At 32.5% G+C, this 13,473-nt stretch overlaps 1 protein-coding gene across 1 annotated transcript in view; it reads left to right on the top strand.

The window, feature by feature from the left end:
- LOC127710636 (GTP-binding protein 128up-like) overlaps positions 1-5,434 on the top strand; it is a 31,627-nt gene extending 26,193 nt beyond the window's left edge. Inside the window, exons 9-10 of the mRNA XM_052216576.1 lie at positions 3,596-3,691; positions 5,087-5,434. Coding sequence (XP_052072536.1) covers positions 3,596-3,691; positions 5,087-5,093 — 103 coding nt within the window. The 3' untranslated portion in view covers positions 5,094-5,434. The remainder of the gene's footprint in view (positions 1-3,595; positions 3,692-5,086) is intronic.
- The last annotated feature ends 8,039 nt before the right edge of the window (positions 5,435-13,473 follow it).

Genomic DNA, 13,473 nt, shown 5'->3' with positions numbered 1-13,473 from the left:
CAAGTGCAGCATATGGCTTTTAGCCAAGTGACAACCCTTTCATCCTAGCTCCAGTAAGCAAGGAAAAAAGATTGTTTAGCATCATTCTGCAATATTGTTAAAAACAAAATTTGTAGGAAGTTTTTGACAAAATAAAGGAAAATATAAATAAAATAAAATTTTCTGTTATAAAATATGTTATATAGATCTAAATGAAAAATGTATTGGTCATGAAGTTTTTTCAGTGTCATTCTGCAATTTTATTCAAAATATAATGTGTAGGAATTTCCTTATGATTTAAATGAAAATACAAATAAAGTAAATGTTTTTGTTAAATATGTTGATACAGATCTATATGAATTATTCATATTTATTTAGGAGGAAATTGAAGCTTATATTTGATGCAATTGATATGATTGATAAGCAAGGAAATAGTTTGTTCACCATTATTCTGCAACATTATCCAAAATATAATTTGAAGGATGTTTCTTACGAAATAAATGTAAAAATAAATTAAATAAAAGTTTCTGTTTTACATGTTATATAGATCTATATGAAAAATTTATGTTTATTTAGGAGGAAACGTATTGCAAATAAAAATTGAGACACTCATTTATCTGTGTGATTAAAGCTTTATATTTCACGTATTTGATCTTCATTTCATACAATCTGATAAATGCATTTTATCATGCATTCAAATTGTTTGACAGAACTATTGAATTTAGGAATTTTAGTTTTATTTCGATCAACCATTGGCACATGAATTATAATTAGTGGTAAGATGTTAAGAGGTCAGACAAATTAGACAAAACAAATAATATAATACAACAAATTACGTAATTATCAAACTTAAATTGAACTTCTATAAGACACATTCATATAATATGAATGTATAGTACAATATAGCAGTTTGACCTGGGCAAAAAGAATAATAGGTGCATGCTCAAATAACAAGGGATCTGAATAGTGTGAAAGTTACTGTTATATGCCCTGTTGCCTTTAGAGAAAAAAACAATTTAAGCATTATTACTTGGCCTTATAATTATACAATATATCTTCTATATGAAATGTAATAGCGAAGTAAGCTTTGACGAATCAAAATTCAATTGAATATATTACAGGAGTAATAACGGGGTGTGGTGGGGTTCTGATCCTGGATCCCACTTATTTATTTTGTCAGATTCCCATATCCCACTTATCATTGTAATAATAACGCTTGTAATTTCATGTTTCCTGTTTTCACACACAATAATTTTACTTTCAAGAGTCACGCTTACAAAAAAATAGGTCAATCCCGCATCATGCTTAGACTGAAATGAGACCCACATAACACTGCATATGTCAATAGTGGAGCAGAAATTGCTTACCCTTCCACAGTACTTGGGTTCATTCTTGGATTCTGTTGCTCAATCTGGTTCTCTGTAGTGTTTTGTGGACTATTACTAATTTTATTTTTTGTTCTTTTTCTTTTTTGCCATGGTGTTGTCTGTTTTTATGCCCCCGCCGTAGCGGTGGGGGCATTAAGTTTTACCCTTGTCCGTCTGTACGTACGTACGTACGTACCTCCCAAAATTGGTTTCCGTTCTCTAACTTGAGTTTGCCTCAACCAAATGTTATGAAACTTATACACAATGCTTATTACCACAAAACACAGATCAAGTTTGAATTTTGGTGGCGTCACTTTAACCGTTCTAGAGATATGCTCCTTTATAAATGGAAAATTGCAAAATTTTTAGTTTCCGTTCTCTAACTTGAGTTTGCCTCAACCAAATGTTATCAGTCAGGGGACTTATTGAAATAAGTGATTTTTAAATCACTTATTTAAGTAGCAAATTCGAAGTTTTGTCACAAATTGTGATTTTGTAGTTTTACCAAAATTTTAAACACATAAGTTTAGATATTATCTTTTCATTAGTAAAATTGAAAAAAATGAACTTTTTGCTTCTTTTAAGCAGCAAGGTTTATGCTTTTGATGCAATCATTTAGCTGCAAATTCTATTTTAGTTGAAAAAATGCTATAAAAATGGCTTTACATAATGAACTGATACTTTCTTAACAGATTTTTCCCAGCAGTGGGAGTATTTTTCCTGTAAAATTCAAGGTTTCATCTTATAGATTATGTAATAAAATTCTACTGTTCGCCATCAAAATTTCACTGTTCGGGGGTGTTGAAATTAGTGGGGGTTATTAAAATAATGATACTTAAAGAAGTGATTTTTTGGAAGGAAATTGAGGTATGATACTTAAACAAGTGATTTTTATGTCATTATCCTAGATTTAGTACAAGGTCATCACCTGACATGACCCGGTCATCCTATCAACACAGATGTTGGTTCTGATAATTTTAGCAACATAAATAGTCCCTGGATCATTAGTATTCTATATTTAAAGCTACAAAAAAATTAAATCACTCAGTCTAGTGATTAATTTGTACTACTTAAATAGGTGATTATTAAAGAAAGACAACTCTTACTTCCAACCTTTATGGACATAATGTTACTTGAATCAGTGATTTAGAAAATCACTCATTTAAGTAAGTCCCCTGACTGGTTATGAAACTTATATACACAATGCTTATTACCACAAAACACAGATCAAGTTTGAATTTTGGTGGCGTCACTTTCACCGCTCTAGAGTTATGCCCCTTTATAAATGGAAAAATTGCAAAATTTTTATTTTCTGCTAAATATCAAGTAATTTTTAAAATTGGAGTTATCTTCCTTTGTCCATGATTATAGTTGAATCAACTACAATCAATGCATTATGCAATGTTTAATTTTGACTTCCACTGATAAAACACAGATCAAGTTGAATTTGGGTAGTGTCACTTTAACCATTATTGAGTTATGCCCCTTTATAAATCGAAAGATTGCAAATTTTTTAGTTTCCATTCTGTAACTTAAGTTTCCCCAACCAAACATTATGAAACCTATACATAATATTCATTACCACAAAACTAAGATAAGGACAATTTTTTTGTTTCCGTTTTCTAACTTTAGTTTGCCTCAACCAAATGTTATGAAACTTATACACAATGCTTATTACTACATAATACAGATTAAGTACGAAATTTGGTGGTGACACTCTTACCATTCTTGAGTTATGTCCCTTTATAAACATAAAAATTGCTGAATTTTTCATTCCGTTCTCTAACTTTAGTTTGTCTCAACCAAATGTTATAAAACTTATACACAACCGTTCTAGAGTTATGCGTGTTTACAAACAGAAAAATTGCTGAATTTTTAGTTTCTGTTCTCAACTTAAGTTAGCCTCAACCAAATGTTATGAGACTTACACACAATGCTTATTACCACAAAACTCAGATCAAGTTCAAATTTGGGTAGCGTCACTTTTACCGTTCTTCAGTTATGTCCCTTTATAGCTATATGATATGCAAGCGGGGGCATCATCTGTGTCCACATGTGGACACTATCCACATTTATTTCTATTGCATATGGTTCTGTACTGCACCCTTGCTATTTTTACCCTCCTCTTATGGTTCAAAGGTACAGTTTTCCCCGGCACAAGAAGGTTTTGATAACTCTGGTTTCACAATGTTATACATATTTACCATATAATATATATATTGAAATTCAAGGCTATATTTATTTTTCAGTGCCTTGGTATGGGGAACATCAGTAAAACATCAGCCACAAAAAGTAGGAAGAGATCATGTATTATGTGATGAAGATGTAGTACAGGTCATAAAAAAGTAAGTATCTTTACTATAAAACTCATTCACTATTATAGATGATTGCAAGTTTCAACTACATAAGAAAAGTAACAGTTCGCAAAGAATGAAAACTTAGTAAGTGGACAGCGTCTGTCTAATATAAAAAGGATGAGATGTGGTATGATTGCCAATGAGACATCTATCCACCAGAGTAAATATTTTAGTCGGTTAAAAATTAAAAATTTTGGAACTATAAATTTCACCTCTTTTGATAAAGGATTACAACACTAATAACATTTGTTGTTTTTATACTGCATTTAAAAAAGCATTGAAAGTTTGTTTTTAGGAGTAATACCACCATTGATTTTCCCCTATTAGTCTTAGTTAAATTGTTATTTTTCAAAAAATTGTGCAGAATTTATCTTTGTTTCAAATAAAGAAATACTTGGCATGAGTAAAGTTTTATCATGTCCAGTACTACATTGAAAATTTCACATAACATTTCATTGCATATAAGATAATAACCATCACCGGAAGTAAACCAATCAAATTTTCAGCCCTTTTTTTCTCTGTTAACAAGCTTTAGTAACCATGTCACCTGAAGTTTCCAAAATATTTTATAGGAACAGCAATTAAAAAAAGAATGGTGCTTTGAAACACCCAAGATATATGTTTATGACTCAGAAATTTTTTTCTGCAATGAAATACAGGGTTTATTTCCTATAAGTTTCAAATTCAAGGGAATATTTTTTTCAACCCTTTTTCGTATGAAATCGGATGTGACGTACTATGATTTGGTGTTATTACACCTATTGGTAAACAAATCAATATAACTAGATTGTACTCTTGGCCAGTCATTGCAAGAGTAATAGAAAAGGATATATACTGTATCAATTCATGGTACAAAATCACTTCACACTCTTGATAAACTCAGGCTAAGGAATAGCACTTTTATTGATGTTCTTCATCTAAATGTTATCAGTGTGGCCTCATCATGGATAATACCTCACACCTCACTGCAAGCTCTGGTCAAGAAAAAGTAAACCATTGCCACCTGATGATCAACTGAATGAAAATAAAAATGGAAAAAAAAGTTATGTAAAGATGTACTGAGTAAAAAAAGTTTAACAAAACACATATTTTTTAATTTCATATTTCAAAATTGGAATAAACAATACTTCTAAACATAACAATAAATATATTTTTAAAAAGAAAGTAAACAATGAGGTACATGTTTTACTTTACAAAAACAGTTATTAAAAATTTATTTCTGCAAAATCTAACATTTGCATTTAAAACTTTTTGATTAAAATATATGTTGCTAAACTTTATGTACTCAGTATAGATATTTGCAATACAGAGATAGAAATCTCTAATTCAAAATACAGTAAAATAAAAAAAACAAATATTTACACTTATTTTCCTTTTTTTCAGGATTTAAGAAGATTCAAAGCTGTCTGTGTTTACTTTATCAAATGGAAGATATATAAAACCGCCTTAAATTGAACTAAAGCAAGATCATTACCCCATAAAATTACTGACATGTTATTTGTGTATAGTGAACTTTATATTTTTATGAGGAGATGAGAGCTCAGTGTATATATTGATATACGGGGTAAATTGGACTTGTGTACATTTCTAAACTTTCACTAAGTTAAATGATTATGTTGCTATGACTGCAATAATATTCATTTACTAGTTAATTGTTCTGTGAAAATATTTTCTGTTTTAAACCAAATGTTCGGGTTGACTCTAAAATAAAAAAGTCAGTTTCTCATGAAATGTAAATTTTCATCTGAATTCAGTTATATCAACAAAATACAAAGTGCTTGAATGTTTGTTATTTGTAATACCCATATTAATGAGTTCAGTGAATTTTCTATTCATTCTTCATTGTACCTTTCTTATTCAGCTAATTGGGGTAAAAGGGGGAAGGCTGAGTACTCATGATGATGGGTCTGTCCTAGGAATTATTCCCTAAAGACATACATGGGTCACAAGGAAGCACTTAGAAATCCCAACTATGTGTTGTGTTGTTTAGTGAAAATGTAACAGTAATTTTAAGATTGCCTCTATAGATGATAACCCCATTTTCTAAGTGCCTTCCCTGGTTACCCTTTATGTTTTAATAGAACAGCCCCAAGTTGGAAACCAGGTCAGTGGTTGCCTTTGTTTATATTTTAATGAATTTGTTATTGATGATAGATCTATGACATGTCATCTTTGGTAGTCTCTGTTAAATTTAGAATCTGGGAGCTTGTCAAATGATATAAACCTTTGTATAATGTTGAACATTGTATGTTGCGCCGGCTGGGTCAAACCAAAGACCTGAAAATTGGTATTTGCTGCTTCTCCGCTAACGAAGCTGCATTTAGGAGTAAGAGCAAAGACCTGTTGGCTCAGAATCACAATGATAGTGTATCGTGGTAGGGTGACATGTCTTGCTGCGGATTGTTACCTTGTGAACTATAAATAAGAAGATGTGGTATGAGTGCCAATTAGACAACATTCCATCCAAGTCACAATGTGTAAAAAGTAAACAATTATAGGTCAAAGTACGACCTTCAACACGGAACCTTGGCTCACATCAAACAGCAAGCTATAAAGGGCCCCAAAATGACTAGTGTAAAACAATTCAAACAGGAAAACCAACAGTCTAATCTATATAAAAAACGAGAAACACTTATGAACCACACCAACAAACGACAACCACTGAACAACAGGCTCCTGACTTAGGACAGGTGCATACAAATGCGGCAGGTTTAAGCGTTTTAACAGGTGCAAACCTTCACCCTAACCTGAAACAGTAGTGTAACATTACAACATAAAAAGACACTATAAAATATCAATTGAAATGGCTTAACTCGATCAGCACGTTAACAATTTTGTTCATCATGTCAGACTTGTACAAAGCAGGGTCTATATCCAATTCACTTTACATGTATCTTGTTCTCATCCTGAATATGCATTTAATTTGCCACTGGACGTTACACAGAAATCCATCCATTATCTTGTGACAGGGTCTTTGGCGTGCAATTGTTAAAGTTTGTGATTATGGTACACAGAAAAGCCATACCTATGTGTTAATTATTAATACAGTTAATATTTTTTAATGTAAATCCAAATTGAATGACATTTTACACTATATTTACCTTAAGTAAACAAATTAAATGATATTGATTAAATATTATTTCAACTCTTTAACCTTGAAAATTGTAGATTTTATTTAAATTCAAACAAATATTGTATAACTTTTTATTGACAAATCTACAAAAACAAATAATAAAAGTATTATTTCAAATTGAAATTATATTCAAATATGGAATTTTGCTTATATTGAAGTAAGATGATTAAAAGTAATATGAGGTTTACATGAAATACATTAACACATTATTGAAGTGACTAAGTTCTGATGAAATTTGCTTTGCAATACACATGCTGTCATTTGTTCTTTAGTGTGGCACACATAATTTTAGGCACTTTTTTCTGCAGGTAAATTTATATACATGTTCCTGTGCAGCACACACGATTTTACGAAAACTAAGTGGGATTGTAAATGGAAAAATTCCATAATAGTATCCCAAGATGTATGTAATACCTTGTTGAAATCCACATTATTCAGCAAATAAGGAGACCCTTCCTATTCTCACCCCCTTTAAACAGTGAAATAACTGTTATGTTAGTTTAAATAAGACTTGCAGAACCTCTGTCTGAGCAGTTCCCATTTCAACAGCTAAGAATATTAAAAAGTAAAAGTGTTTGTAACAATCCAAATAGAATTGGCCCCTTGAATGTAGAAATCCACATAGAATTGGCCCCTTGAATGTAGCAATCCAAATAGAATTGGCCCCTTGAATATAGCAATCCAAATAGAATTGGCCCCTTGAATGTAGCAATCCAAATAGAATTGGCCCATTGAATATAGCAATTCAAATAGAATTGGCCCCTTGAATGTAGCAATCCAAGTAGAATTGGTCCCTTGAATGTAGGAATCCAAATAAAATTGGCCCCTTGAATGTAGCAATCCAAATAAAATTGGTCTCTTGAATGTAGGAATCCAAATAGAATTGGCCCCTTGAATGTAGCAATCCAAATAAAATTGGTCCCTTGAATGTAGCAATCCAAATAGAATTGGCCCCTTGAATGTAGCAATCCAAATAGAATTGGCCCCTTGAATGTCGCAACCCAAATAGAATTGGCCCCTTGAATGTAGCAATCCAAATAGAATTGGCCCCTTGAATGTAGCAATCCAAATAGAATTGGCCCCTTGAATGTCGCAACCCAAATAGAATTGGCCCCTTGAATGTAGCAATCCAAATAGAATTGGCCCCTTGAATGTAGCAATCCAAATAGAATTGGCCCCTTGAATGTCGCAACCCAAATAGAATTGGCCCCTTGAATGTAGCAATCCAAATAGAATTGGCCCCTTGAATGTAGCAATCCAAATAGAATTGGCCCCTTGAATGTAGCAATCTAAATAAAATTGGTCCCTTGAATATAGCAATCCAAATAAAATTGGCCTTTTGAAAGGAAAATCTGGAGCACTTGTCTGCTGTAGAAGACATTGGGTTGTTGTCTTATTTAGGTATTTGTACACACTATATCTTTTATTCATCTCTGACACCAAAAAAATGAAAGTTTTTGAAAGAATCCAAATAGTTATGACATTTTGCAGAAAAAATTGTGACCGGCAGTATATGTGAATAAACCCATGAAATTGGCCTATCTGAATAAAGATCACCAGTATGAAATTTAACTATGTCACCATCATCAAGTATAAAACGTAGCTTGTCACCATCACCAAGTATGAAACATAACCATGTCAATATCACCGAGTATGAAATGTAACTATGTTACAATCACTAAGTATGAAATGTAATTATGTCACCACCACCAAGTATGAAACATAACTAGGTCAACATCACCCAGTATGAAACATAACTACGTCACCATCACCCAGTTTGAAACAAAATTAGGTCACCATAAGTATTATGCCCATAATAGATATATGTCTTATTGAACCTCCTGAATTATTATGCAGTGGCAACGGATGGTTAATCTGGTGATTAATCTCAGACAGCAGAGAGCCATTCAATCTTTTCTTGGGAACTAGTAACACAGTTGATAAGGTAAGATGATAAATTTTCATTGGTATTTTCACATTTGTTGTAAGACATAGGAAATATTACTGATTGAATTCTTCAAAATAGGTGACCAATTGCGAACTTCTACTTCATTTGGTCATTTGGTCTCTGGTGGAGAGTTGTCGTATTGGCAATCATACCACATTTTCTTATTTTTATATTTGTATAGAAAACATATAAAATTGCAGAAAACGTTCTTAAATATGTCTTAAAATCATCAAATCTCCAATTTCAAATCCATAGATTTTTCTTAAAAACTGATATGGTTGTTGCTGCATACATTTTCATTTTAATGATATTGATTGATTAACGCCACTTTCAGCACAATTTTGCTATTTTGTGGCATTTTTTTTTTATTGGAGGGGAAAGCCTGAGTGCCAGGAGAGAACAACCTACTTTCGGTTGGTAAGCTAACAATCCTAATCGATTCAGATTGGAGTCAAGCACACCGGCCACGTGCGGGGTTCGAACTCACGACCTCAGTGTTGACAGCTAGGCCACCGTAATTATTATTTGGTTTAAATGCACACAGAACACCACTTTAAATGGTACGTACCGCAAAAACAAAGTCGGTGACCCTATTTTTGTCTTACATTATTAAAATGGAAATTTATGGATCAACAACATATCAATATTTAAGAAAAATCTATGCATTTTAAATTGGAAGTTTGTTGATTTTAAGACAAATTTAAAAAGGTTTTTTCAAAGATTTTATGTGCTTTCTACTTTTCGATTTTCAATTCTAGTTAAACGAGCCACAGTTGTATGGAAAATTTTAGCAAAATCTGTGACATTTCCCATTATTGTACCTTGACCTTAAAATAACGTCATATTTACCAAGTCTGCAAGAAAGTCATATAAACTAGAATATTTGTTGGTTAATCAAATGAAGATTCAAGTTGGGATACAGTTTAATAATTTAATAAACGGTCTATCGAGAATGTATAAAATGTAACATTAATAGCTGTTTACGTTTAACGTTCTTTTCCTAAACTGAAATACATCCTCGGGGCTTCGTGGTAGCGTGTTCGACTCGAGTGCGGAAGGTCATGGGTTGAAACCTCTGCCGTGTCAAAACAAAGATTTTAAATTTGGTATTTACTGCTTCTCATTGCTTGTCATTAAGGAGTAAGAACAAAGACTGGTCGGCTCAGAGTTGGAATAATGTGTCCTGGTAGGGTCACATGTCTTCCTGTGGACTGTAACTTGTGAACTACCACGTTAAAAATCCGGTTCAGCGTGTTGGTCTAGTACAAAGCAGGATATATATATTTAATATCACATAATGACGTTCTCTTCCTATATATGCATTTAATTTGACGCTTGACGTTAAACAGCCATCCATCATCCTCCAAACCTAAATAAAAAATATTGTCAAAAAGTACTTAAAAACATAATAATAAGATATTATATTTATGGATTAAGTAATTACTGTCTTTTGTTAAGATAAATCAATGACATGTAGATATAAAATCCATTATCGGATTTATAGTAGTAACATGCTTTTCAATTAATAATTGATGGTGCGTCTTTATATGTTGTAATGTTACACTACTGTCTCAGGTTAGGGTGAAGGTTGGCGCCTGTTAAAACTTTTAAACCCGCTGCATTTTTATGCACCTGTCCTAAGTCAGGAACCTGTTGTTCAGTGGTTGTCGTTTGTTGGTGTGATTCAGAAGTGTTTCTCGTTTCTCGTTTTTTTGTATAGATTAGACCGTTGGTTTTCCTGTTTGAATTGTTTTACACTAGTCATTTTGGGGCCCTTTATAGCTTGCTGTTCGGTGTGAGCCAATGCCGTACTTTGACCTATAATTGTTAACATTTTTGTTTTCTATTTTGATTTTGATACACGAAGTGTTTCTTTTACATTCCTTTGAAGATTTACAAGATATGTTCTACCTCGCTCATTATGATTAATAGGATAACTATATTTGGTATATGGGTTCCTTGCAAGGTCTACATATCCGTCAGACAGGGTTCACCTAGCTTCGATCTCATCTCATGGATCATTGATCAAGGTAAAGTTTACGTGGTCAAGTCTGTATCTCTGTAACGTGTACATGTCCGACTGGTCTTCTTTCAGATACTATAACCAATAGGTAAATTATATTTGGGGTAAAGAATGATTGCAACGTGCATATTTCCTTCTGGCAGGATTCATCTAACCTTGACCTCTATTTCATGGTTCATTGGTCAATGTTCAGTTTTCATGTTTTTTTGTCTGTTAATCAAATACTATAAGCAATATGTCAATTATATCTGTGTATGGAATGATTGAAAGGTTTACATGTCTGTCTGGCAGGGTTCATTTGACCTTGAACTCATTTACTTGGTTCATTAGTCAATTTAAAGTTTTCATGGTTATTATAAAAATAAGAAGATGTGGTATAATTGCCAATGAGACAACTCTCCACCAGAAATGTTTGTTTTTCAGGTACTGTAAGCAATGATCAACTATCTTTGGTGTAGGGAATGATTATATGGTGTGCATGTTATCTGGCATGGTTCATCTAACCTTGACCCCTATTTTCATGGTTTATTGGTCAATGTTCAATTTTGTAATTAGGTCTGTTTCTCGGATACCATAATCAATAGCTTAAGTATATTTGATGTATGCTATGATTGTAAGGTGTACCATCTGTCGGGCAGGGTCCATCTGACCTTGACATCAATAACAGTGACCATAAATGATGCTAATTGTATTCAAATAATAGTAAAACCTTTATATGACATACTTTCAACATAAATTCTATAACAATAATTAAAGCAGGCGAGACATTTCAGCGTGTGCACTCTTGTTTAATCATCGTATTTGGTATGTAACGCTGTTTTTGTCGTCTGAAAAACCGAATTACTGAAATTAATTCTTTTCTTTACAGAATTTTATCGTGTATTTCCACTTCCTCTAATCCATATAATATAATGCTGATGATGGATTGATGCTAAATGTCCAGTGGCAAATAATATATGCATATCAGGACGAGAATATGTTGATGTGATCTGGATATGAACACTATTCTTTATATTAGACCGAAACGCTGAACTGGATTTATAACGTGCCAATTCTCAAGGCAACACGTGGTATAGAAGAAGATGTTTTATTTCCATCATATGCGCACAAAGAGCACATTACAATATGACATTATTTAGACAACAACATCAAACAATAATGAAGTATACATACAAAGAAGTTTGACATGAATGAACTACACACACATATAAATAAATAAATATGTATATACGCTTATACGTGTAATACCCTATTCACAGACATACCTCAAGATATATGAGTAAACTGCTCCCCCTCGGCTCCTATGCCCTTGTTAACAGTCCTCAACCAGATATGTTACCTATCTGGACACATTATTCTGACTCCGAGCAATCTTTGATCTTACTCCTACTGAATGCCACGTCCTCAGCGGAGAAACAGCAAATACCAATGTTTTAAGTCTTTGACTTGACCCGGCCGGGGTCGATATCTCGCAATCGAGGCCAACACTAGACAAAGACAAAACATCTCGTCTATTACACTGATGTTTATGTCCCTTTAACCTACGGAATTAAGAGTTGTCAGATCTTATAGATGATCGTCTCTGTTGAATATCAATTAAAGGAATGAAATAAGCTAAAAAGGGAAAAGATTATATGAACGAAACTGATAAAACTGATTCATAGTGAAAACAAACAGTTTTGGCATGGCAGGTGTTTTTGTCACCGTTTATAGACACAAAACCCATTTACGAAATAAGATACGAAATAAAATAAATATTCATTTATAATGGACATAAACATGCAAATTTCTGTTAAATATTCTACAGAAATTGCATTCCTGAATTAGATATTAGAATATAACAAAAGGACAATTGCGAATGAATGATTCATTAACTTACATTCAAAAGGTTTTAAATGTAATTAGGTATAGAGTTCCTTATTTATACTCAACAACTAAAACTAGTACACCACCTTATAAGAATCAATTATATTAATTTTGAAGACGTGATTTAAATGAGAATATTTAATAAAAAATTTCTGCTACACGAAATATGTAACCGTCCCCAGGAATATATGTCACTCTACAGACACACGTTATTAGTCCGAGCCGACCAGTCTTTCCTACAACTGGTTTAACTGCTATTGATTATAAGAAGTTTTAGAGTATTTGATTTGAGCTGGTTCTAACTAATGACCCCACTTTTGCTAGCACTTGATAAATATATTATTACCATGAATCCATCGCGTCGGTCAAAACGAAAAAGAAAAACGTTTTGTAAAGTTGTAATTGAAATCCTTTTGGGTCGTCCAGTATTTTTCATTCTTCTCTACATGCTCAAAAGCGTTTTTTTTTATTTGAAAGTAATTTCAATTGACGTACGAGTTTTTTTTCTCCAGAAAATACATGAACTACTGTTGACAACCACCGATCAATGAATTACACAAACAATTGTTTTAATAAAAAAACAAAAACAAAGAACAAAATACGCATCAAGTACAAACCTAGTGCAAATATTTTTTTCTGTTTTATAATCTATTCTCAGATAATTTGAGGAAGTTTAATAAAAATCTACGAGAAAGAAATGGTTTGTTAATCAACCTGCTGAGTATAAGTCTGATTGACAATAGCCAAGTTTGAATGTGTTGACAAGTTTGTATCTATATGCACAAAGATCTTATAGTATA

Source organism: Mytilus californianus, unplaced genomic scaffold (assembly GCF_021869535.1).
Source record: "Mytilus californianus isolate M0D057914Y unplaced genomic scaffold, xbMytCali1.0.p SCAF_8, whole genome shotgun sequence".
Lineage (NCBI taxonomy): Eukaryota > Metazoa > Mollusca > Bivalvia > Mytilida > Mytilidae > Mytilus > Mytilus californianus.
Note: the sequence above shows the minus strand (reverse complement) of the source record. Positions and strands in the feature narration are given on the sequence as shown.